Raw genomic sequence first — 26069 nt, 5'->3', positions numbered from 1 at the left:
GATGGGGTCCCCTAGTGGCATGGGGCCCTCAGGCACTGATTTGGCAGAAAAGAGCTTATCGATCAGCGGATAATAAGCTAATAGCTAATAAACAGCTCATCGATGAGCTACTGAAAGCCCTACTCTTACCTGCAAAAATTAATGTTATCAAGGTAACCGCTCATACCTATGATAAAACTCCAATAGCAAAAGGTAATGCACTAGCAGACAAAATATCCAAGCAGGTAGCACTCCAAGCCGCACCAAAGACAACAACTTTGTTTTTGATGCAAGATTTTGATTCCCCGGATTTTGCAACGGTAGTTACACAACTTCAAGGTAAGGCAAGTGAGCTGGATCTGACTTTCTGGGAAAATGAGGGATTGAAAAAAGGATCATAATGGTCTGTGGACTACGGCAGATGGGAAATTAGGAGTCCCTGAAGCTGTGGCTCCGCTATTAATCTCCTACTTACATGGACCTGGCCATATAGGAAGAAAAGCCACTCTAGCCCGATATAAAGAAGCTTTTGTAACTAGGAAAATTTCAGACATTGTCCAAGCTCTGTGTTGGGTACCTGGTATGTTTAGAGTCTGGTTGTAGGAGGCCTCTCTTACGGCTCTGGTTCACGAGCCACTGAAGTGGGAACAGCGGACTCGGAGCACAGCGGGGTAGGAGTGCCAATGCAGTGATGAATAGATGTAGGTGGCTGAGTCTCTCTGGCGGGAAGGTGCAGACGGCACTGAGACAGAAGAGGGGGTCAGCGACCCTGACAGGTGATAGGACTGCAATGGCAACAAGCTGATGAAGAAAGCAGATAAATAGGAAGCAAGAAACAGCAGGGTCAGGCAAGCCGGGTCACAACGGATAATCAGATGGTTCAGATGCAGGTAACTGAAGCGTCGTCGTGGTGCAAGCAGGTGGGTCTGGCAACGGTGGGTCCAATCAGAAGGGTAGTCAAATACTGCAGCTGCTGACTTTTAATATAAGGATACTTACCTGTCCAGGGAGCCCGCGATGTCGGCACCCCAGCCGATCTTTGGCTTCACAGTCGGTTCCCTACTGCGCATGCGCACAGCCTATCTCTGGTGGAAGGACATCTCGTACTGAGTGACAAATATCTGATTATCAGCAGCCTTGTCTCTTATATTTCTCATTTAGATTCAATTATGGGATGCTAATAAAAAGCCCTCCGTCCGACTGGTTTCTGCCGCTGGAAAGGGTTTGCTCTGACGCACGATGAAAGAATTTTTTTTTTAAACAGAATATAAATATGTAAACACCGCAGAGAAGCGATAATAGCCCTAATATCTGGCCTTGGTGCTGTCTGGTATTCAAATGACATCTGCTGAAATAAATAGACTCATGCATAATAGATGGTAGACTGTTTATTTTGGTCGTGTTTCATTACAAACTAGATCTCTGTAAGGTTTGATTCATTGATGCTAATGGAAATTAGGTCTGTGTAAAGAAGTTATGAGTAAATAAGGCTTGAATTAGACAGAAAATCACTTTTTGCTACATTAACCACTTAAGGACCCCTTCACGCCAATATACGTCGGCAGAATGGCACGGCTGGGCTTTAAAGGGCAACGTACAGGTACGTGGATGTGCCCAGCCATGCACGCGACCCGGTTCGAAGCCCTGTGACCGCTGCCGGTGTCCCGCGATCGGTCCTCCGGAGCTGAAGAACGAGAAGAGGTGTGTGTAAACACAGCTTCCCCGTTCTTCACAGTGGCAGTGTCATTAATCGTGTGTTCCCTGTTATAGGGAAACACGATCAATGATGTCACACGTCCAGCCCCGCCCCTCTACAGTTAGAAACACATATGAGGTCACACTTAGCCCCCTAGTGGTTAACTCCCAAACTGCAATTGTCATTTTCACAGTAAACAATGCATTTTTATAGCATTTATTGCTGTGAAAATTACAATGGTCCCAAAAATGTGTCAAAATTGTCCGATGTGTCCGCCATAATGTCGTGGTCACGAAAAAAAAAAAATCGCTGATCGCCGCCATTAGTAGTAAAAAAAAAAATATTAATAAAAATGCAATAAAACTATCTCCTATTTTGTAAACACTATAAATTTTGCGCAAACCAATCGATAAACGCTTATTGCGATTTTTTTTTTACCAAAAATAGGTAGAAGAATACGTATCGTCCTAAACTGAATTTTTTTTTTTTTTTTTTTATATATTTTTTGGGATATTTATTATAGCAAAACGTAAAAAATATTGTTTTTTTTTCCAAAATTGTCGCTCTATTTTTGTTTATAGCGCAAAAAATAAAAACCGCAGAGGTGATTAAATACCACCAAAAGAAAGCTCTATTTGTGGGGAAAAAGGACGCCAATTTTGTTTGGGAGCCACGTCGCACGACCGTGCAATTGTCAGTTAAAGCGACGCAGTGCCGAATCGCAAAAACTGTCCGGGTCCTTTACCTGCATTTTGGTCCGGGTCTTAAGTGGTTATACTCATATGTGTCCAAGCGCCACCATCTTTACTAGAGATCTGGTGCATGCGCAGACACAGTGTGAGTCTGTGCCAGGTCAATGGGGTCTAGCAGTGATCCTAGAGCATGTCTGCACAGGCACCAGATCCCCACGCATGCTCAGACATGCTGCAGAATCTCTGCCAGTATTCTGTGAAGCCTCGTGCACACGATACGATTGTTGGCAGGGGATTGTCTGTTGACAGGCTGTTGTCCTAAAATCTTACTGTTAGTACGCTCCTTCTGACAATTGTTGTCCAACTTTCGGCCAACAAATGTTGGATGACATGCTAGTAAATTCTCGGCGGACAACGGTTTAACGTCAAATTTTCTGATGGTCAGTACACAAAAGTCAAAAGTGCAAACACGCATTCACGGAATCAATGCTCACCAAACATGAATTTAGCAGAAGGGACCCAAAGGGTGGCACTCAAGAGCTGAAATTCCTTGTAGTACGTCACTACGTTCGTGTTTGTGGCACGACAATTGTGTAACGTTGGTATGCAAGACAAGATCCTGGCACACGCCCTTTGGACAAAAATCAGACGCTCGGTTGGCCAACAATCGGATGGTGTGTACGAGGCTTTAGACTCCTCAGCATGTTTGCACATGGCTTCTTGGATGCTATGTCACACATCCCAGGAGCCAGTTTGCAATATGTCACGCACGGACGTGCTACAGGGTGTCTTTGCATGCAGCAGGCTGTGACATCACCCTGGCCTAAGCCAGGATTTAGGAATGTAGCGCCCTGCTCCCAAAGATCGGGGCGCTATTTTAAATTTAGGGGATATCTGGGCCAATAAGTAGGCCCAGACTTGTTGAATTATGTGCAAATTTGCCTCTGTTCTGGCTGTGGTACTGCCTGGTAGTATTTTCCCTTGTTGCCTGTGGGTGGCGTTGCCACTTCAGGCCCATGTTGTACCGCAGGTGTACCATGGTGTATTGGGTGTCCCTCCTCGGCAGTGGTACAGTGGGCGTGGGGACCCCGCTGTGCATGCTGGGAGGGGATACTTAAGGGGCAGACGCCATTTTTGGGGTCCTTCGCCTCGTGGCCCTCCTGGTGCGAGGTGGGTGTGTGTGCGATTTCAGTCTCTGGACCATGTTGGTCTGAGGCTGTGTTCCTGTCAAGTAGGCCCAGTTATCCTGGCTGGGGCCTATGCGTTAAAGGTGATCCTGTGCTGTCTGTCCTGCGGGAAGAAGCCACTCAATGAAGGAAGCCAGGGGAGGACCTGTCCCAGAAAGGACCGAGCAGAAGGCTGGTACTTTGGGAGAGGCCTGGTAACTTATTGAATGATGCACCGTAACCTACAGCACCTTACAGACCGCCGGATTGGCTTAAAGGCCCTTTGCCTGTAAGGCAGGAAGTTTGGGCCTTTAAATCCTGTGGCAGAGAATTCCTGAATATCCATTCTGTGTTCTATAAATTCATCTATATATATATACAGAGCTTTTTTTCTCAGAAAATAGGTGCAGGAACTCAACCACGACCCTGTTCATATTTCACAAACAGTAGGAGGGTCTTAAAGGGGCATTAGATACCAGCATTGCATTACATACAGAGTGCAGAGTTCAGGGGGGGTTACACACAGAGTGCAGAGCTGTCACTTGTAAACACAGAAACCAGACATCTGTGTTTACAAGTCATTGTGGTGAGCAGGCACCAAAGGGTCTGAGCCAAAGATGGTGGAACTGAGTTCCCCCAAGTTCCCCCTGAAAAAAAGCCCTGTATATATATATATATATATATATATATATATATATATATATATATATATATATATATATATATATATATAGATGAATTTATAGAGCGTACCAATCAATTATTCTAGATCACCATGTGGTGCCAAGTTGATATATATCTATGTATTCTTGATGTCCATGTTATTTTTTTATACCTTTTATTTGTCTTACATTATTTTTTATATCCTTCTATGTTTAATAAATATGTCCTTTTACCAAATTACCTCCACATTGTCAATAGCCTCTTTTAGCCTAGGTTCACACTGCTGCGAATTCAAAATCGTGGTAAAATGCGCGATTTTATCGCGATTTCGCCGCGATTTAATGTAAATCGCGGCCCGAAATCGCAAAAAGTAGTACAGGAACTACTTTTTGAAATCGTAGATGCGGCGTCGCACTGATTAGGACAGTGCCATTGCTGACAATTGCTGCCGATTTGAGATGCGATTGGACATGTCAAATCGCATCTCAAATCGTTCCAAATCGTACCCAGTGTGAACCAGGGCTTAAAGTCCCAATTTTTCTTCTTTATTTACCTGGTCCCCCCCCCCCCAGTCCATACCATGCCCTTCAGGCCCAACCGTTGGGGACAAGGGCCTCTTCCCAATAACCCTGGGCTGTGATTTTCTGGGTCTGCAGGCGGGGGCATATTGGAATCTGAAAGCCCCCTTTAACATTGTAACCCTACCCACTCACCAAAAAAGTAATAACCACAAAAAACTGTTTTTGACAAGTTCTATATTAAAAAAAATATCATAATGATATCACATTGGATATGGCCAGAGTAATGCATAGAAGTGACCCTTGGAATAGTCAATACAAAATTGATCACAAAGATAATGAATTTGTGATGCAATAATAAAGATAACCTGTACAGTAAAACCTTGGATTGTGAGTATAATGCGTTCCGCTTGTAATCCAAAGCACTTGTATATCAAAGCAAATCTCCCCATAAGAAATAATGGAAACTCAAATGATTCGTTCCACAATCATTTATTCATAAATCCTTCAGTTTATAGTCCATATAAAAAGATTATAGCAATGTGATTGGTTGTGTAACCATAAAATGTCCATCCACAAATGGAAGCCTCCACAAAAGGTTTATAATCAAAATCCGTCAGGAGCTACAGAGTATAAAAGAGAAGAGAGGCACCTCTAATGCCTCTAACTCCGACGGAATTCCATTCAAGCTGTCTTGCATACACACTCAGGGCCGGACTTACCATTGGGCTTGACTGGGCTCAAGCCCATGGGCCCTGCCCAATAGGGGGCCCCCAGGGCCCCGGACAGCAACCCCCCCTGTTTTTATTTATTTTTTATAAAAAAAATATGTTATATATATATATATATATATAACTATTATTATTAAAGGGCCCAGAGGTCTCCAAGGCCCCCGGATGGCAACCCCCCCTTTTTTTTTATATAGATAAATGTTTTTTTTATTTTTTTATTAAAGGGCCCAGAGGTTTCTTTTTATTAAAGGGCACAGAGGTCCCCAGGGCTATCCTCCTTTTTTTATATATATATTTTATTTTATTTATTCTTTTTTTTTTGTAAAGGCCCCCCCGCTTCTCAATTTGCAGCAGCCCCCCCCCGCTTCTCAATTTGAGGCGGCAGCACCCCCCCCCCCCCCCGCGGCTCTTTGCTCCAGGGGGTCCATGCCTTAAGCTGTGTAAGGGGCCCCAAAATTCCTGATGGCGGCCCTGCGCATACCTCCCAACACGTACGGATTATGCGGGACTTTCCCACACAGACAGCTTCTTCTCGCAGTCCCGCGAAAGGGTTTATTTTCCCGCACTGCAAGAGGAGGCAGCACGGAAGCAGGAGGAACCGGAGCGGTGTGTGGAGGACTGTGGCTGCTGAAGGGAAGATAGCCGAGAGCCGGGCTAATGACAGTCTGTGGCCCCGGCTGTCGGCACAGGTAAGAGGCACTCCCCCCCCGCTCAACAACTGCAAAACCCCCCCCAGGAGGAACCAGAGCGGTGTGTGGATGTCTGCTGAAGGGAAGAGAGCCGACACATTCCGTGCACAGGTGAGAGGCACCCCCCCCCGCTCAACAACTTTAATGCGCACCCTCCCCCGCTCAACAACTTTAATGCGCCCCCCGCTCAACAACTTTAATTCGCCCCCCCCCCCCTGCTCAACAACTTCGATCCCCCCCCAATTCTCGGCTCCAGGGGGCCCCTTCAACACTCAAGCCCAGGGGCCCCCACCACCCTAAGTCCTGCCCTGTACACACTGTTATGCCAAATTCCGGCTGTCCAAAACGCGGTGACGTACAACACGACGAGCCGAGAAAAAATTCAATCAAAGTTCAATGCTTCCGAGCATGCGTGTTTTTTTTCCCACACAGACGAACAGAATTTCCGATAGTATTTTTTTCCATCGGAAAAAAAAGAGAACATTTTCTATTTCTAAACTCCGATGGAGCACACACACGGAAAAAGAAAATATGGACAGCCGCACTCCAAAAAACCTTGATGGTTGTCTTTATTTAAAAAAAAGGAAAACTGCACAAGTCACAGCACACAAAACGGGAGTAAAACAGCTGGCGCGTTTCGCACTATAAATGAGTGCTTAACCACTTAAGCCCCGGACCAAAATGTAGCTAAAAGACCAGGCCAGGTTTTGCGATCGGCACTGCGTCGCTTTAACAGACAATTGCGCGGTCGTGCGACGTGGCTCCCAAACAAAATTGACGTCCTTTTTTCCCCACAAATAGAGCTTTCTTTTGGTGGTATTTGATCACCTTATTTTTTGCGCTATAAACAAAAATAGAGCGACAGTTTTGAAAAATATATTTTTTACTCTTTTCTATAATAAATATCCCCCAAAAATATCTAAAAAAAACATTTTTTTCCTCAGTTTAGGCCGATACGTATTCTTCTACCTATTTTTGGTAAAAAAAATCACAATAAGCGTTTATCGGTTGGTTTGCGCAAAATTTATAGCGTTTACAAAATAGGGGATAGTTTTATTGCATTTTTATTAATTATTTTTTTTTACTAGTAATGGCGGTGATCAGGGATTTTTTTCGTGACTGCGACATTATGGAGGACACTTCGGACAATTTTGACAAATTTTTGGGACTATTGTCATTTTCACAGCAAAAAATGCATTTAAATTGCATTGTTTATTGTGAAAATGACAGTTGCAGTTTGGGAGTTAACCACAGGGGGCGCTGAAGGTGTTATGTTTCACCTAGTGTGTGTTTTCAACTGTAGGGGGGGTGTGGCTGTAGGTCTGACGTCATCGATTGTGTCTCCCTATAAAAGGGATCACTCGATCGATGCAGCCGCCACAGTGAAGCACGGGGAAGCCGTGTTTACATACGGCTCTCCCCGTTCTTCAGCTCCGGGGAGCGATCGCGCGGGTGGCTAGAAACTAATAGCCTCCCCCTCATCCTGGATCGCTCCGAGACGATTACCGACCGCCGCATGTACCCGGGGGGGGGGGGGGGGTCCCGATCGGACCCCCGACCCACGTCTAGGCAGGGACGTACGGGGACGCCCATCTGCCTGTACTTGCCATTCTGTGTACGTATATGTACATGCGGCGGTCGTTAAGTGGTTAATCATAGCTGACAATTATAAAACATCACATCTAATATATAGCAAACTTTCAAAGACATGTGATCAATGCCAACCCCTGATAGGTCAAAACTAATTGACCAATGGGGTTGCCAGATCTGAATCTCTAACCACAATCATCTGTGTGAGTGTGACTAAGTCTCAGAGATCACCAAGCACACACACGGTCGGAATATCCGATGAAAAAATTCCGTCTGACATTTTCCATCGGAAATTCTGATTGTGTGTACGAGGCATAAGTGTAGCAATAAGTTGCTAAATGTTGTACTTTCATTAAATGTAACCGTATTGCTACACTTAGAGGCTCCTCTCTTCTCTTTTATACTGAGTTGTGACATGACGCTACTCTTATATCAAGACATCGCTTGTATATCAAAATGTATTTAAAAAGTTGGCTTATCTTGCAAAATGCTCTCAAACCAAGTTACTTTCAAACTATGGGGCAGATACACAGAAGAAGTACGCCGGAGTATCTACTGATACGCCGGTGTACTTTCAAATTTCCCGCGTCGTATCTTTAGTTTGAATCCTCAAACCAAGATACGACAGCATTTGGGTTCGATCCGACAGGCGTACGGCTTCGGATCGTAGATGCAATACTTCGGCGTCCGCTGGGTGGAGTTTGCGTCGTTTTCCGCGTCGGGTATGCAAATGAGCTTTTTCCGACGATCCACGAACGTACGTGCGGCCGTCGCATTCTCTTACGTCGTCTCTAGTCGGCTTTTTCCAGCGTATAGTTAAAGCTGCTATTTTGCGGCGTATAGATAGACTTGCCATGTTAAAGTATGGCCGTCGTTCCCGCGTCGAAATGTGAATTTTTTTTTTGGGCGTAAGTCGTCCGTGAATAGGGATGGACGTAAGTCACGTCTAAGTTCAAAAAATGACGTTGTTGCGACGTCATTTAGCGCAATGCACAGCGGGAAATTTAGGAACGACGCATGCGCATTTCATTCGGCACGGGGACGCGCTTCATTTAAATGTAACCCGCCCCCAACCCGCCCAATTTCAAATCCGCCGACAGAAATACACTACGCCGCCGTAACTTACGGCGCGAACTCGCTGAGGATTCGAAAATGCGCCAGGTAAGGTACGGCGGCGTAGTGTATCTCTGATACGCTGCGCCGTTCTACATCTATGTGGATCTGGCCCCAAGGTTTTACTGTATATGGTAACATGTAATAATGAGTAACACGATAGAGGAAGAGAAGAAGGGAGAGAAGAAGAACTGAAAAGAAGGGATGGTGGGTTTGAGTGCCTTCGAATCTGAGCTAAGTTAATCATGCTCATGAACTTCTCAGATCCTTCAGACATTGATCAAAGTCACATGGAAGAAAGTGTGACACCCAAGGACCCCACATCTAATGGAACAGTAGGTTTCGCTATAATTTTCTCCCTAGAGAAGGTCTATTGTGAATTATTTTTCACTGCCATTAGCAAAAGAGAGTCTGGCAACCAAGCTTTTGCTATTGTATATTGAGTTGCCACGAGGACATGCATCATTAATTTGAAATGGTATTTCGATAGGCCATGCGTCTTAAGATTTAGCAATGCTTTCCCAGGTGTCGCGAGGGTAACAGTACCAAACAAAGTAACCAACATATCATAATAAAACATAGATGGATGACCGCACTCCAATAAAAACACTGCGCAGCAGAAGAGATGAGACTGCCCAGTGTTTCACAGTACAGACCGCATAATCGTAACATACTATGATTACATACGCTGTAACGTGAAACGCGTTGGCAGTCTCGTCTCTACTGCCATGTTGTATTGTTTTTAAGGATATATTACAATAAAGAAATGTTTTTATTGGAGTGCGGACATCCACCTATGTTCCATTGATGCCTTTGTCAGTCGTGGACTGACCTGGAGCAGTATATATTTTTGGTTTTATCTCAAAGACCTAAGAACCCTTTCACACTGGGGTGGGAAGTGCGGTGGCGGTTTTTAGCGGCGCTTTACCATCAGAATTGCGGCGGTTTTTGGCCCGTTATCGGTTCGGTTTTACCCCCCACTATCAGCCGAAAAAAGGGTTAATACCATCGGCAATGCGCCTCTGCTATACAGCCGCGATTTCCCATTGCTTTCAATGGGAATGAACGGTGGAGGGGCGGTATACACACCGCTCCTAAGATGCGGCTAGCAGGACTTTTGGAGCGGTCCTGCCAGCGCACCGCTCCAGTGTGAAAGCCTTTAGGGCTTTCACACTGGAGAAACAGCAGCCGCTGTTTCAGGTCGGTTTGCAGGCTCTGGGCCAGATTCACAAAAGAGATACGACGGCGTATCTGCTGATACGCCGTCGTATCTCTGTTTCTATCTATGCGACGGATTCATAGAATCAGTTACACATAGATAGCCAGAAGATCCGACAGGTGTAAGGCCCCATACACACGATAGAATCCATCCGCTGAAAAATCCCAGCGAATGGGTTTCAGCGGATAGATCCTATGGTGTGTACACTCCAGCGGATCTGTTTCCGCGGATATTTATCCCCTGGGATGGATTTCCAGCGGATAAATATTTGATGACATGCTATCAAATCTATCCGCTGGAATCCATCCCAACGGATAGATCAGCTGGTCTGTACAGACTCACCGGATCCATCCGTCCGAAGGGATCCCCCGCATGCGTCTTAATGATTCGACGCATGTGTGGAATTCCTTATATGACAGCGTCGCGCACGTCGCCGCGTCATAATCGCGGCGACGGCGCGACACGTCATCGCCAGAGGATTTCGGCGCGGATTTCGATTCGATGGTGAGTACACTCCATCGCATGGAAATCCGCGCAAATCCTCGAGAGGATTTATCTGCGAATACGGTCCGCTGGACCGTATCCGCGGATAAATCCTCTCGTGTGTATGGGGCCTAATTGTTTTACACTGTCGGATCTTAGGATGCAATACCGCGGCCGCCGCTGGGGGGAGTTTGCGTCGTAAACCAGCGTCGGGTATGCAAATTAGGAGTTACGGCGATTCCCAACGGATTTTCGCGTTCGTTACGTCGCCGCTAGTCTAGTTTCCCGTCGCAAAGTTAGTCGGTTTTTTTGGTGCCTTAACTTTACACAGCAATCGTATTGCTGTATAAAGTATGGCCGTCGTTCCCGCGTCGAAATTTAAAAAATAACGTCGTTTGCGTAAGCCGTCCGGGAATATGGAATTACGCTACGCGCGTCGCCGCTCGAAAAAATGACGTCACTTCGCGCAAAGCACGGCGGGAGTTCGGAAATGGAGCATGCGCAGTAGGTCCGGCGCGGGAGCGCGCCTAATTTAAATGGCACACGCCCATTTAAATTGGCCTGCCTTGCGCCAGAGGCCGCCGGCGTAGGTTTTCATCGCAAGTGCTTGGTGAATCATGCACTTGCGATGAAAAATTGCGGTGGTGTAACGTATCTACGAGCGGTAGATACGTTACGCCGCCGCTGCCCTACGTGAATCTGGCCCTAGATTTTTAGCGCCTGCAAACCGCCGCAGTGTGAAAGGGGTCTAAGTCCACAATGCTTGGCATTTTCTTTTTTACACAATACCTGCCCCTTTATTTTTATTCTGCTGTAAGCCAGGGATCCTTTGCTGAAAGCTAAATAGTCAGGTGGGGATGATTCATGGTTGTTAGGATGATGGCAAACTAAAAACAATTAAGTAAAATTAACAATAAAAAAAAAAAAACTGTCCCCGTGAGCTCGCACACAGAAGCGAACGCATATGTAAGTCCCGCCCACATATGAAAACGGTGTTCAAACCACACATGTCAGGTATCGCCGCGAACAGAGCGAGAGTAATAATTTTGGCCCTGGACCTTCTCTGTAACTCTAAACATGTAACCAGTAAAACAAAATTAAAGCGTCGACTATGGAGATTTTTAACCACTTTAATACCGGGCATTTTCACCCCCTTCCTGCCCAGGTCAATTTTCACAAAATTTACATCCTTTTTTCCCCACAATTAGAGCTTTATTTTGCTGCTATTTAATCATCTTTGTGGTTTTAATTTTTTGCGCTATAAACTAAAAAAAAAGACTGACAATTTTGAAAAAAAAAACACAGTGGGCTGTATTCAGAAAGCAAGACACGCCTAAATTTGGCTAAGATCCGACTGGCGTAAGTCTCTTACGCCGTCGTATCTTAGTTGCATATTTACGCTGGCCGCTAGGTGGCGCTTCCGTCGATTTATGCAGGGAATATGCTAATTAGGTAGATACGCCGATTCACAAACGTACGTACGCCCGGCGCATTTTTTTACGACGTTTACGTTAGGCTTTTTCTGGCGTAAGGTTACTCCTGCTATATGAGGCGTACGCAATGTTAAGTATGGACGTCGTTCCCGCATCGAATTTTGAAATTTTTACGTCGTTTGCGTAAGTCGTTTGCAAATAGGGCTGTACGTAAGTTACGTTCACGTCTAAAGCATTGATGATTTGCGGCGTAATTTCGAGCATGCGCACTGGGATTCTTTCACGAACGCCGCATGCGCCGTTCGCAAAAAACGTCAAATACGTGGGGTCACAGTAAATTTAAATAAAACACGCCCACATCATCCAAATTTGAAATAGGCGGGCTTACGCCGGACCACATACGTTACGCCGCCGTAACTTAGGGCGCAAGTTATTTCTGAATACGGAACTTGCGCCCTAATTTACGGCGGGGTAACGTTACGTATGTTACGCCCGCACAACATTACGCAGGGCTATCTGAATCTAGCCCAATATTTTTTACTTTTTGCTATAATAAATATCCAATTTTTTTTAATTAAAAAAAAAAACTTTTTTTTTCTCAGTTTAGGACGATATGTATTCTTCTACATATTTCTGGTAAAAAAAAAAAATCGCAAAAAGGATATAATGATTGGTTTGCGCAAAAGTTATAGAGCCTACAAAATAGGGGATAGATTTATGATTTTTTTTTTATTATTATTTTTTTTACTAGTAATGGCGGCGATCTGCGATTTTTTTTTGTCAAGACTGCGATATTGCGGGGGACAGTTTGGACACTATTTTGGGACCATTCACATTTATACAGCGAACAGTGCTATAACTATGCACTGATTACTGTATAAATGTGACTGGCGGAGAAGTGGTTAACACTAGGGCGATCAAGGGGTTAAATGTGTTCCCTGGGGAGTGATTCTAACTGTGGGGGGGAGGGAAATGACTGGGGGAGGTGACCGATCGGTGTCCCTATGTACAAGGAACACAGCATCAGTCTCCTCTCCCTGACAGGACGTGGATCTCTGTGCTTACATACAGAGATCCACGTCCTCGGCTCTGTAACTGTCAAAGACAGGTACCTGACGGGCATCGCGGCTGCCAGGCACGCGTGGGACACAGCGGGCGTGTGCCCCCTAGCACCCGGGAGGCCCGAGGACGTCATATGATGTCCACCCAGAATGGCAGAGTCACCTTGTGGATGTCATATGACTATACACGGGTATTGAAGTGGTTAAAGGAGGGTTCCACCTACACTGTAGCTGCTGACTTTTAATAAGCACACTTACCTGTCCTAGGCGCCCGCGATGTCGGCCCCCCGAGGCCGATCCCTCGATCCTAGCAGCTCCCGGCGCCGTCTTCACTAAGGGAAAGGCCATCTTCACTAAGGGAAACAGGCAGTGCAGCCTTGTGGCTTCACTGCCCATTTCCTACTGCGCATGCGCGAGTCTCGCGGCGCTTTGTGAATGGGCAGCTGCTTTCTGGGATACACACAGTTCCCAGAAGGCAGCGCGCCCCATTCCCCAGAAGACACCGCGACAGAGGCTGAGGAAGAAGACATGTTTTTTTTTAGGGTGGACCGCCACTTTAAGTAGTAAAGCGTGGCGCCATTCCACGAGTGTGTGCAATTTTGAAGCGTGACGTGTTAGGTATCTATTTACTTGGCATAACATCATCTTTCACATTATGCAAAAAAATTGGGCTAACTTTACTGTTTTTTTTAAAGCACAAAACGCGTATGAAAAATTGCTGCGCAAATACTGTACGAGATAAAAAGTTGCAGCGACCACCACTGTATTCTCTAGGGCAGTGATGGTGAACCTTGGCACCCCAGATGTTTTGAAACTACATTTCCCATGATGCTCATGAACTCTTCAATGTAGCTGAGCATCATGGGAAATGTAGTTCCAAAACATCTGGGGTGCCAAGGTTTGCCATCACTGGTCTTGGGTCTTTGCTAAAAAAAATGGGGCAGATCCACATAAGTATTACGCCGGCGTATCTCTTGATACGCTGCGTAATTTCAAATTTTGCGCGTCGTATCTTTGTTTTGTATCTACATCTACATGGATCCGACAGGCGTACGTCTTAGTATGCCGTCGGATCTTAGGTGCAATTTTTCGGCGGCCGCTAGGTGGCGTTTCCGTTGAATTCCGCGTCGAGTATGCAAATTAGCTAGTTACGGCGATCCACGAACGTACGTCCGGCCGGCGCATTTTTTTACGTCCGGCTTTTTCCGGCGTATAGTTAAACCTGCTATTATGAGGCATACTCAATGTTAAGTATGGCCGTCGTTCCCACCTCGCAGTTTGAATTTTTTACGTCGTTTGCGTAAGTCGTTTCGCGAATAGGGATTTGCGTAGAATGACGTCACTCGTCATAAACATTGGCTTGTTCCGGTTTCATTTCGAGCGTGCGCACTGGGATACCCCCACGGACGGCGCATGAGCAGTTAAAAAAAAACGTTGTTTATGTCGGGTCACGACGTATTTACATAAAACACACCCCCATCATAGAGATTTGAATGCCGCGCCATTACGCCGCCAAAGATACACTACGCCGCCGTAACTTACGGCGCAAATTCTTTCATGATTCGGAAAAAAAAAGATAAGTTACGGCGGCGTAGTGTATCTTAGATACGCTACGCCCGGCGGATTAATGCGCCGCTGTACGTGGATCTACCCCTATATATTTATAATGTTTGGGGGTTCTATGCAATTTTCGAGCAAAATAATTCTGATTTTTACATGTAGGAGAGAAATGTCAGCCTGGTAGTCAAGTGTTGCAAGAGGAGTTTAGTGATTGGCCTTCCATAGGAGGGGAATTCCAATGTCCACTGCAGGGAGTTCCATCCCTTTCATGCTCAGAGGCCTACATGACTGTTGCCACGGCAACTAAGGGACAACAACGTGGGCGCGGCACTCTCGCGCCTCCTCAAGCGCTGACGCAGGAGAGAAGGCGTGCGCAGGCACGTCAGTCACTTCCGGTGGACTCGGCTTCCTGTTTCCGGTTCAGACGCCATCAAGACGTTGGCGCGGCAAGCTGTCGCTCTGTTGCCGATCACTATGAGGCGCCCGCTGAGAGAACGTGCCCAGCCAACAAGCGGCACGACCCGTAAGAGGAAGCTCCGGAGCGTGGAGGCCGAGGAGGATGAGAGCCTCGTCACCGACCTGGGCGAGCTGCTGTGCGCTGACGGGGAGGCTGCGGCCTGGTGGACGGAAGACGTCGAGCGGCCCGCCGACAGCTCCTTAGCCGACCTCCTGCAACAGCTGGCCGCCTGCGAGGAAGCCCCCGAAGCCGAACTCCGCCGCCATGATCCCGCCGAGGCCGTACGCTCCTCCGCCCCCCCGGACACGTTGGCGGCCTCCGACCGCAGGGGGGCGCCCCGGGGCGACAACAGGAACGCGCTGGCCGCGCGCCTCAACCGCCTGCGCAAGAAGGAGTACGTGAGCGGCCTGGAGGGGAAGGTGGCGCGCCTGTCCGAGGACAACCAGCGGCTGGAGCGGGACAACCGGGGCCTGGAGGAGAGAGTGCGCCACCTGGAGGAGGAGACCCGCTACCTCAGGGCCGTGCTGGCCAATGACAGCGCTCTGTCGCAGCTTCTGGGCCGCCTGACCGGGCTGGGCGGGGTCAAGCTGTCCACGTCACTCTTCGGCGACCAGAAGAGGAAGAAGGCGGCGCGCGAGCACGACTACGCTCTGCCCGCGGAGGAGAGGGCGACCCCTGTCGGTGGAGGAGTGTGCCTGCACGTGGACAAGGAGAAGGTGTCGGTGGAGTTCTGTCCTGCGTGTTCCAGGAGTGCGGCTGACAATGTAGGGTCAAGTATCTGATCTTGTGTGTGCTGGACATCGGAAGAGAAGACTCCCCACTCCATAGGCATGTTGTGGGTGTAAGGCAGCCATCTCCAGAACCTCCAGAAAGAGAGAGATGAGTGTAGGCTGTGGGGGGAAATGCATTGACACCTACGCATTGTTTATTTGCCGCAGTCTGCACATCCCGCTGTCAGTGTTTACTAAGCGCTGTTTGCAGCATTCCTAACATTCTCTAAGGATTGCAACTATAGGCCGCTACAGCCTGCGACTCCTTCCAGTGTAGGTGATATGCAGCAAGATCCTAAGACGCCCCATCAGTATAGGTCACTGGAGAGCCTGAGCCCTGACCGATGGCAGCACTTCAAGCAAAGGGGGTCAGACAGTTGCCTTCCTGTTTTTCCTTGCACCTAGGCAATCCATGGCTCTTTATATAACTTGGGACGCTGGGAGTCCGGCGTGTTTTGTACCTTCCGCTATAGACCTGTTCTGTAATGGTCTGACTTGCGTGTCAGTTGCAGCAATGCGCCCCTGTATTTTATTTTTTCAAAATGAGTTTTATGTTGGGTTTTGGGAAGGAATGTGTAAAGGGCAACCTCCCCTTTAAAGCTCAGTGGAACGTTCAGTTAACTTAATTCCAGGTGCAGATGAGAACAAGGTGTGCGTTGTCTTAAGCCTGGTATACGCTATTAGTAAAAAAAACGGATAACTCTGGTCGGAGCCACTGTACTAAACACTTCCCCCCCCCCCCCGAGCTGTTGTGTTCTGACAGGGGAGTGCCCTGCCCATAACCCTCCTGTCAGCGCTCTCAACCATTGGCTGAGAGGACTGACCTGCTGCTGGTTTTCCAGCACTCATGTCTGACAGAAGCTGGCCAATAGTCTGGCTTCTGTCAGACGTGCTGACAGACACACAGGCTGAAAATCGGCCAATGTTCGCCTCATGTGTACTAGGCATTTAGTTTATTTTCATTCTAAAGCAGCCACAACCTGAGTAGAAAAGCCTGTCCTCCTGCCAACATGCTATACAGAGAAGGTTCCATTGCTCTATGTGGTAGCAGCGATCTCTCTGCAGTAAGGATGAGCTCCGGCGTGTTCGCATAGAACACATGCAGAGCCAGCCAGGAAGTGAGCCCGGCGCTGCGCTAATAACAGCCAGGGAGACATTGCATGATCCCTGCAGCCGAGCATCGGGACAATGTCTCCCTGGCTGTGATTAGCACAGCGCCATGCACACTTCCTGGCGGGCTCTGCACGTGTTCTATGCGAACAAGCCGGAGCTCATGGCTGGGGGTGGGCTTTTCTACTCAGGCCTTGGCTGCTTTAGAAAAATAAAACTAAATCTGGCTATACAGTGTACAATTTTCTTTAATTTTTAGATTTACTTTTTAACTAAGTACTGCAAGAGCCTGCATAAGTGCATACAAATTGAAAGTTTTTAGGTTTGACCTCCTCCCTGTTTGTACAATAAAAAAAAGGTCAATCCTAAACACGTTTTAATTGGTATGCACTTCTGCAGGCCCTTGCAGTACTTGATTAAAAGGTAAATCTAAAGAAAATGAAACAAGAAAATTGTATACTGTATGGCCAGCTTTAGATATTGAACACATTTTTGTTTTGATGCACCTGGAATATATTTAGAGGATTTAAACTGAATGTTCATTTGGGCTTTAATAGTAGGCTCCCCTAGCCTCAATCTAATATGGAAGCCCTTGCAGAAAATATCTGGGTCAGTGGTTGAAGTATGTCTTAAAGGGCTAGGGTTGGGGGAGGGGTTATGAAAGATGTGGTTGACCTTTTAAGAGATGTACATTGTTTGGAAAGCTTCCTGCTGATCCAATAAGGCAGTACAGAGCGCTATGACTTAACTGATGTGAATATGGTACGCTGATATCGGACGCGGTGTTGTCCCGAACCTCGCACAGTCACTGAACTTTGTACAGCCTTATTGAACAAGCTACTTTTGTCGTATTAGATTGCAAATGCTGACTGCATGAAGACTGTATCTGCATCTGTTATACAAATACTAGTAAACCTCTCTTGACAGTTTCTCTTTTAGGTGACTTGATGGCTTGCTCCGTTGTAGGAGTTAAAGAGCAGTTCCTTATCGCCTTGCAACCTGGTAAGGATCTCAGTGCTTACCTAATGCAGACCTAGCCTTGGGAGGGGTGGGCAGACAGGGAACTAGTTGATAGTTTAATCGAATAAAGAAGTAACATTACTTGAGTACTCTGACTCATAAAGCAGAAGTACCGCCTACACATTTTCTTGTTTCAATGTTTATCTCTTACTACATTTGTATTGAGCCATATGACATGGCCGCTGTCCCTTAAATGGGCTACTTTGTAGGTTGGAAACCATTTTTTTGTTAAACGTATATTGCCGGTTGATCAGAATACTTTTAGGAAAATCCATCTTTAGTAACCACTTAAACTTTCATAACACTTAAATTATATATAATATAACAGAATATTTTTTTTTTGTCACCCTTCTGGTTTCATAGCCAGTAGGAAGTGATGTTTGCCATCCCCCTAAACAATCATAATATTACTAAGGATGTATGGGGGTTTTGAGGAAGATTCATGTACACCAGGGGTAGACAACCTGGGGCCCTCCAGCCGTTGCAGAACTACAAGTCCCATCATGCCTCTGGGAGTAATTGTAACTGCCAGCCTTGCAATGGCTCATGGGAAATGTAGTACCACAACAGCTGGAGGGCCCCAGGTTGCCTACCCCTGATGTACACCATTGGCTACTGTGACATTGTACATGGCCATAGTGGTTTATAAAACTAGATTATTAGAGGGGTAAATGAAGATTAGACTGTAAATAAAAATTATCTGTAAAGTGAGATTTTACAAGGGATTACATGTGATTTTTTTTTTTTTTTTTTTTTTTTTGCTGCTCCCTCTTACCAGAGCCCGCTGTAGTATCTGTTTTTATCTTGAATTTTTCAACTTTCATTTTTTTTTTTTTACATATACCAAACTGCTCATGTAAATTCACGTATAGTAGTGATTGGATCATTTCCATGCAATCAAATGGCTCTGAACGCTCGCTGTGTTCACAAACCGCCTGATCCCTTTTGAAATCTCACTTCCTCCAATGAATATGTATATTTAGCATCCTTGTGTTTTTTTTATGCTAAAGTGGATTCAGCTGTATGGGACAGAAGACCTGGATTCTGCCACTGACCACATGCCCTGCTGTGTAATAAAAGGTAGTATGGTACCAGAGGTAACAGGAGGGCTTTTCGGTTTTACTTGTTTGTGTTCTGTGAAGTGTGGGAGGTTGGAAGGGAACTTGAAATGCTGGGCCATTGCTGCAGGGCTTGGGTTTAAAAGCATGTCTGCAGTCTGGTTGTGAAACGCTTTCATAAAATGTTTAGTATGGTTACAGTAAGCCTGCAGGTTATGTCCGTTTCCTTGACATGCACAGGAAACCTGTAGAAGTAGATTTATTTGTGTGTAGGCGGGTAGCCATTGTATTACTTTCCTGCCTCCACACAACTTTCATTATCTGTTAATTTATAACAAGGAACTATAGTTGCACCCCTGGGCAAAACAAAAAGGGGTGGGGTGGTATTATTTCCAGTGTGCCCAACAAGTCTAAAGGATTTAGCCTCCAATTTAAATGATGCATACCAAAGCATTGACTGTTGTACTTGTATCTTGCAGTGTAACTAATTTATCGGTATTTCTGCTTGTGGTCTATATCATTTAAATTGGTGCCTTAGTCAGTTAGGCTTGCTGGACTGCTATAGAATATAAACTAAAAATGTATCCTTCATAGACTTGCATGGTAATGCTTTAGACCCCTTTCACACTGAGGAGTTTTTCTGGCGGTACAGCGCTAAAAATAGCGCTGCTGTACTGCCTGAAAAACTCCTGCACTGCATACTCAATGTGAAAGCCCGAGGGCTTTCACACTGAGGCGATGCGCTGGTGGGAGAGAAAAAAATCTCCTGCCAGCAGCATCTTTGGAGTGGAGTGGCGTGTATACCGCTCCTTCCCATTTAAAACAATGGGAAACCGCGGCAATGCGCCGCTGCAGAGGCGCATTGCGGGCGGTATTAACCCTTTATCGGCCAGTAGCGGGGGTTAATACCGCTAGCGGCAAATCCGACGGTATAGCGCTGCTATTTTTATGCAGCCACCGCGCCTCCTGCCCCAGTGTGAAAGGGGCCTTAAAAGGAAAATGTGGCGCATTCCACCCTTCAAGTTGTAGGTGTTTGTATGGCCCTTTATGTTTTATTTTTTTATGGAGTGGGGAAGGATAGGAACCTCTGACTAATTTTGATTGCAGTCTGTGTCCTAGCAGATGAGTTACCGATACAAAATTGTTGCCCAAATAAGAGGTGGGGAGATCTTTGGAATGTTCTGGTGACACCTAAGGGGGATTCATTAGTATGAAACGGTCAAAAAGAGCTAGGCAACTCAGAAGGTTAAAATCCTATCTTTATTGTAAGCAAGGTAGAACAGATGAACAGATAAAACAGGAACAAAATCGTATTTTTTTTTTCTTTTTTTCAGCCTTTGCCGGCCTTTGTCATAACCGGACTAAGACCTGCATTGGCTGGTCTGCAGTAAGTATCAAAGCTCATTACTTTACCCTTGTTCATACTGATGGCTTGCAAAGACTTTAAAAGGGACACCAATAAAGGCTTAAACCTTCTTTTAAAAAGGGCTACAAGGTGGTAGCAGTCAATTTTATGTTATTGCAAAGAGGGGAATTCCCCTCCAAAGATTTCCTCTTGCTTCCTGTTGTCTTTGGAGAGGGGGGGGGGGGGGGATGATTCTCAAGAAGATGCAGATGTAAAAATCTAACTTGATGGGGACTTTAAATCTGTCAGGTCTTGCCCATGATCCAGCAGTCATAACAATGCTTTGTTGACATGGTGTTTTTTTTATAGAAAATGCATGTGCCTAATTTGAGTGTTCCCAGGTGTACCTGGGAACACTGCCAGACTGGGCAAGCTGCAGCAAAAAAATGCCTGGATTACTTCTTGCCTGTAATTTTATTTAACAACTTGGCAAAGCAATGGTAGACCTCAAAGCAGTGGTTCTCATCGCCTGTCCTCGGGACCCACTAACAGGCCAGGTTTGCAAGATCAGTAAAATGCATCTTAGCTAGGTGATACATTTGCTGCTCGGTCATTGCAGTATTCTAGTCTGCATCTCCCCAGAGTAATACTTATGGGCCTGTACACGATCCGAATATCGGACGAAATCTATTGTCCGAGAAAGAATCGTACAATTTTCGGATCGTGTGTACACTACTTTCGAGAGCCGATCACGACAGTCTATCCGATATTATTCGATCGGACATGCACGAAAATTTTCCTCGTACGATGTCAGATCGTACGATTTTCGTTTAGTCAGTATAGTTGTCGTCCGAAAATACAATACAAATACATTACAACACATGACATCAATTTATTTTTTTCTGTCGTACGAGAATGTTCGTGACTTTAATAACCTATTTCATTTTACTTGTGACTATTAAGCGAAAAAAGTCGTACGATATTCGGATCGTGTGTACGGGCCATTAGTGTGGCCTGTTAGTGGGTTCTGAGGACAGAAGTTGAGAAGCATGGATTTAGAGCCGTCTAGAGAAACTCTCGGCTTCAAAAAAGCCTGTCTGCTTTATGATTGAAATCCCAGGAGAAATGGAGGGTTAAGATATTGGGTTTTTATCATAAAACTGTTTCAGATATTCCAGAACAGTGGTTTCCAAGCTGTGGCCCAGAGACCATTTGCTTGCATTTATCTGGCCCTTGGGGCACTATTCCTCCCACTGATGACACTGTCATCTGACACTGGGGTATCACTTCTCCCACTGACACCAATAATGGGTCCATATTCCCTGTGACGACCATGATGGGGCACTATTTCTCCCCTCCAATATATACACCCACTGATGCCAGGAAAATTTGCAATCCCACTGGTCAAAGTTCTGCCCCTCTAGAGTCTGAAGGACAATTAGCTGGCCCTTTGTTTAGAGTTTGGAGACCCCTTTTCTAGAAAGACTGCATTCAGATATGCCTTTCCTAAGGCAATTTAGACATCTCAATTATAGGATTAAAATGATTTTCGGAGCTTACAATCAGATTTAGCAGATGTGTGGGTTCATCCAGCTATCTACAGCGGATTGGCAATAGGTGCACTAAAGGCGTGTAAGGGGTTGTACCACCCAGTGACATAAGCCATGAGGGCGGGTGTAAGCTACAAAATGGTACAGCTCCCAGGATTGCTTTTGTTTCTCCCTTCTGTAGACATCCGCATAAAGTCGCATGTCTAATAAATCTGGCTGTGCCTCAATGAGCAATGGAGGAAATTATTTTATAATAAAGGTTCTAGACCTCACATTATTCCACCCGATACTGGGCTGAATGCAAAATCTTCTATAATTTTGGCTAGGCTCCATCCTGGTTTTATATTGACCGTTTGATTAAATTTGAAGTCAAGGATTTGCATGGGCACTTATGTTGATGCATAAGCTGCATGACTGTTAAAGCCCCACCTCAGGTAGCTTAAAAAAATAACACCCCCCCCCCCCCAAACTTGTAAGGGCTGAAAGCTAAAGTGGAGTGAGCTGTAATACTGGCCTTATTCCTTACTCTGGCAAGCTTCCACCATTCTGTGAATCATCCTCTTCTCTATGGCTGGTGATTATTCTCTTGCATCAAGTACAATGCAGGATCACAGTTCTGTATTGTATGTAGGCTAGGTTTATGAGGCCCGGCCCACAAGCCAGAGCATCAGAGGAGAGGAATAGGGTAAGTAGCAAACCTAATTCCTTTACCCCTAGATTTGACCCCATTACAAGGCTATTTGAGATGTATATCTGTGTGTATGTTTATGTATCTCTCACAATCTATATCTCCCCAGCTTTAGCCCATGTTCACATTGGCATGCGATTTGACATGTCACATCGCAGCCTATTGCTGACAACAGCACCGTCCGCATCAGTGTGATGCCAATTTTGTGGCTCTGCACCGATTACCAAAAGTAGTTCCTGCACTACTTTTGGTGGCTTCAGGGGCAATTTGAATATATATCTGTGCATGAACCCGCACAGATGTCTGTCCAATCGTCCCCGAAGTCAGACTAAAATGTTGGTTTGAAATCGTCCAAGTTCAGCTGAACTCTCCCGATTTCAAACCGACCCTCAGTGTGAACGTGGGCGTACCGTTGAAACATGCTTGCATACATCCAGACTTAAAACAGAGGTTCACCCAAAAATCCACTTTTTGACATTAGCTGTAGCATACTGCTAACATCTGCAGTATGCTGTTTTTTTTTAAAAAATTTTTTACTTGTACTTATCGTTATATGAGCCCTTTTTATCCGGCTCCGAGCGGGGAATCCTGCGGGGAATGGGCGTTTCTAAGCTAAGAGGAGTTGATTGACGGCTGCTAAGGTGCGTCTTGGCCTCTGTTTAATCTTCAACTGCCATGATGCTGCACATGTGATCAGTTATAAAAACCAGCCATTGGATGATTTGACAGTTTGGTTGAGAGCACAACCAATGTGACAGTTGGCATTCCCGGCATGCCACTAATGTAACTGCTTTTTCAAACTGTTAAATTGATGGGTTTACTTCCGCTTTAAGGATGCTGGAAAGTTCATTTTGAGGGTGAACCTCCGCTTTAAAGCAGTATTAAATGCAGAAGCAAACCTTTATTATATTGCAGCTTATCAATTCTTAGATGTAATGGCTGCATTACTTTTAAATTCTTTTAGGCTGGCTTTCTTCTATTTTAGCTGAACACAAATTGTTTTGCTTATGAACATCCACAAACGTGCAAACTTTATGTACAGTCTGTTAAAATAAAAGCTGCCCTGTGATTGCTAGGTATTGGTTATCTTGGACAACAAGCAATTTGACTATTATTTGTATCACTCTTGCTTGGTCCTTCCCCTGAGCACAACAGACTGATTCTGTTGCTGTCAAGGAGATTAAATACACTATCTTTTGTGTCTGTCTAGATTTTTTTTTTTGAGATTCTTCTTGGCCAGCAAATGCTTCTAAACTCATGCCCTGCACTGCAAGATCATCTATTGTATTAAATGGGGGGGTCAGATATAAGAGCTTGAAAGATGTTTATGTTCTCATTGCATCCAGAAAGGTTTCAGTGGAATCAGACTGGTTGCTGTGACCATAAACTTTATTCAGGCACCTTGTAATGGGGTGCTACATGTTTGTATCTCATTTTTATTTTTTCATGGGGAATTTTGTATTGCGAAGAGCATTACTGAATGTATAGAATGAGGATAATTCTCAAGGTTTGAGGTTTTTGTTATTTAAAAATACTAGAATCTTGTAAAGCTTCTTTGGGAAAACAAAGCAGCATTGGAAGACATCCAACTACACAGCTCCAGCATGGCAAATGATCTTAATTCTATTGTGTTCACTTTGAAATGTTATAATGTTCTCTATACCTATGAGTGCTATGGCTGTTAATATAAGTGGCTGCTGTAATAATAAAATCTAGTGCTGCAAATGGTGTCCTATAGTTATTTTGTTAAGTGGAAAGTTAAATGTATCTCTTGATGTTTGGGGGGGAGTTGGTAAAACCAATAATGAACTGTTTCCTCTTTTCTTCAAACAGCTCCACCCTTGTCATCCTTGCACATGGAGGAATTAGTAGGTAGCCCGGAATTTCAAAGTACACCTTTCACTCCCTGAGAGTACCTAAAATACAGGATGCTTTGTATAAAAGCGATTTAAAAACTGGGTACAGAAGGTGATGCACCCAAGTGCTCAACTTATTGTTGGTACAAGTGAATCTGCTGGAAAAACCACCCCAATCTAGAACTGGCCTTGGCAGCAAGATGCACATGGAAGGGGCAACATGCATCGCAAAGATTTCCCAGCACACTTGTCAGCCTGCAAGAAAAGACAAACTGACCCTGTTTAACAATTCATGTTAAAAACAGGGTTATTTATGAAAGGCAAATCCAAAATTGCACAAAAACTGCACTTGGAAATGCAGTCGCTGTAACTCTGAGGGGTAGATCTGAAATAAGGGGAAGCTCTGCTTATTTTATCTTTCAAATCATGTGCAAGCCAAAATGCGTTTTTTTTTTTCTTCCATGTCCCCCTCGGATCTACAGCGACTGCACTTTGCACTTTTAGTTGCAGTTGTAGTGCAAAGTGGATTGCCTTTAGTAAATTACCCCCAGAGGGTTTCCTTTGGACACATTTGCAAATATATGTGTAAGCCGCAGAAGACTCTTATGTGTACTGCCATCCTAACGCTATAATTTTCAATGTCTCCCAAGCTGGAGCACATAAAGCAGTCAATAGATTAAGGACAGGCTTGTCTGGAGTGAGCCCACCCCTCCTTGAAGGCATCCAGTGTGTCCCTGCATCAAATTCAACCAATACAGTTGGTTGAATTTTAAGACAGGGATACACCAGCTGCCAAGGTGCTCTTGCTGGTTGTCCTGTGCATCCCTGTGTCTTTAAAAGGATAGGTCACCTTTACAAAAAACTGCCTATGCAGATAAGGAGTATCTGTAGATAAAAACAAACTGTGCAGCTCTGACTAAAGTTGAATAATACAGTTGCGTATAGGTGTTGGCCATTTACATTCCTTATGAAGCCTGACTGGAATACTCCCAGGACATCGCTAAGTGAGGACTAGTCATCACTGCTCACCTCCACTATTACAGCAGTTTGCGATTTCTCTGATTCAAACCTCCCTCGCATACTTTTTCTCCCTGATGCAGTAGATCTGAGCTCAGCGTTGGAGAGCCCACTGCTATGATGGAGATGAGCAGTAATGACTAGACCTCCCTTTGCCACGTCCTGGTGGGAGTATTCCAGTCAGGCATCATAAGGTATGTAAATGGCCTACACCTATAACAAGGGCTTTAGTCAAAGCTGCAGTTTTTCATCTACAGATGACCTTTCTCTGCATAGGCAGCTTTGTGGTAAAGGTAAACTATACCCCTTGAGCCTGGGTGAACACATGCAAACCCAGGCATTGCATATTGGTTTTCTTGTAGTGTAACTGGTATGCTGGGAAATTGTTTGTGACCAGTGAACATGCCCCTGTGAAGACTATGCTGGTCATGGTATAACTATTGGTAGTCACAGGTCTGTACTTGGAAGTCACTTGTCTGTTATGTGGAAGATTATTTTTATTTTTGTAGTTTCTATAAGGGCCAGTTCACACCAGACGCAGTTCCGTACAGTTTCGTGTGCATTTTTTCTGCACTAAAAATGCATGCAGAGTGTTTTCCATGTAT

The 26069-nt window shown here is 45.3% G+C and overlaps 1 protein-coding gene across 1 annotated transcript; it reads left to right on the top strand.

The window, feature by feature from the left end:
• The first annotated feature begins 14891 nt into the window (after positions 1–14891).
• CREBZF (CREB/ATF bZIP transcription factor) lies at positions 14892–16901 on the top strand. The gene has a single exon (XM_040339985.1). It carries the CDS (start codon positions 15068–15070, stop codon positions 15830–15832), a length of 765 nt encoding a protein of 254 aa, XP_040195919.1. The 5' UTR covers positions 14892–15067; the 3' UTR covers positions 15833–16901.
• Positions 16902–26069: the final 9168 nt, after the last annotated feature.

The sequence above is a fragment of the Rana temporaria genome, chromosome 2 (assembly GCF_905171775.1).
Source record: "Rana temporaria chromosome 2, aRanTem1.1, whole genome shotgun sequence".
NCBI lineage: Eukaryota > Metazoa > Chordata > Amphibia > Anura > Ranidae > Rana > Rana temporaria.
Note: the sequence above shows the minus strand (reverse complement) of the source record. Positions and strands in the feature narration are given on the sequence as shown.

Coding starts and splice junctions, on each gene's coding strand:
- CREBZF (XM_040339985.1), top strand. CDS start 15,068: ATGAGGCGCCCGCTGAGAGAACGTGCCCAGCCAACAAGCGGCACGACC.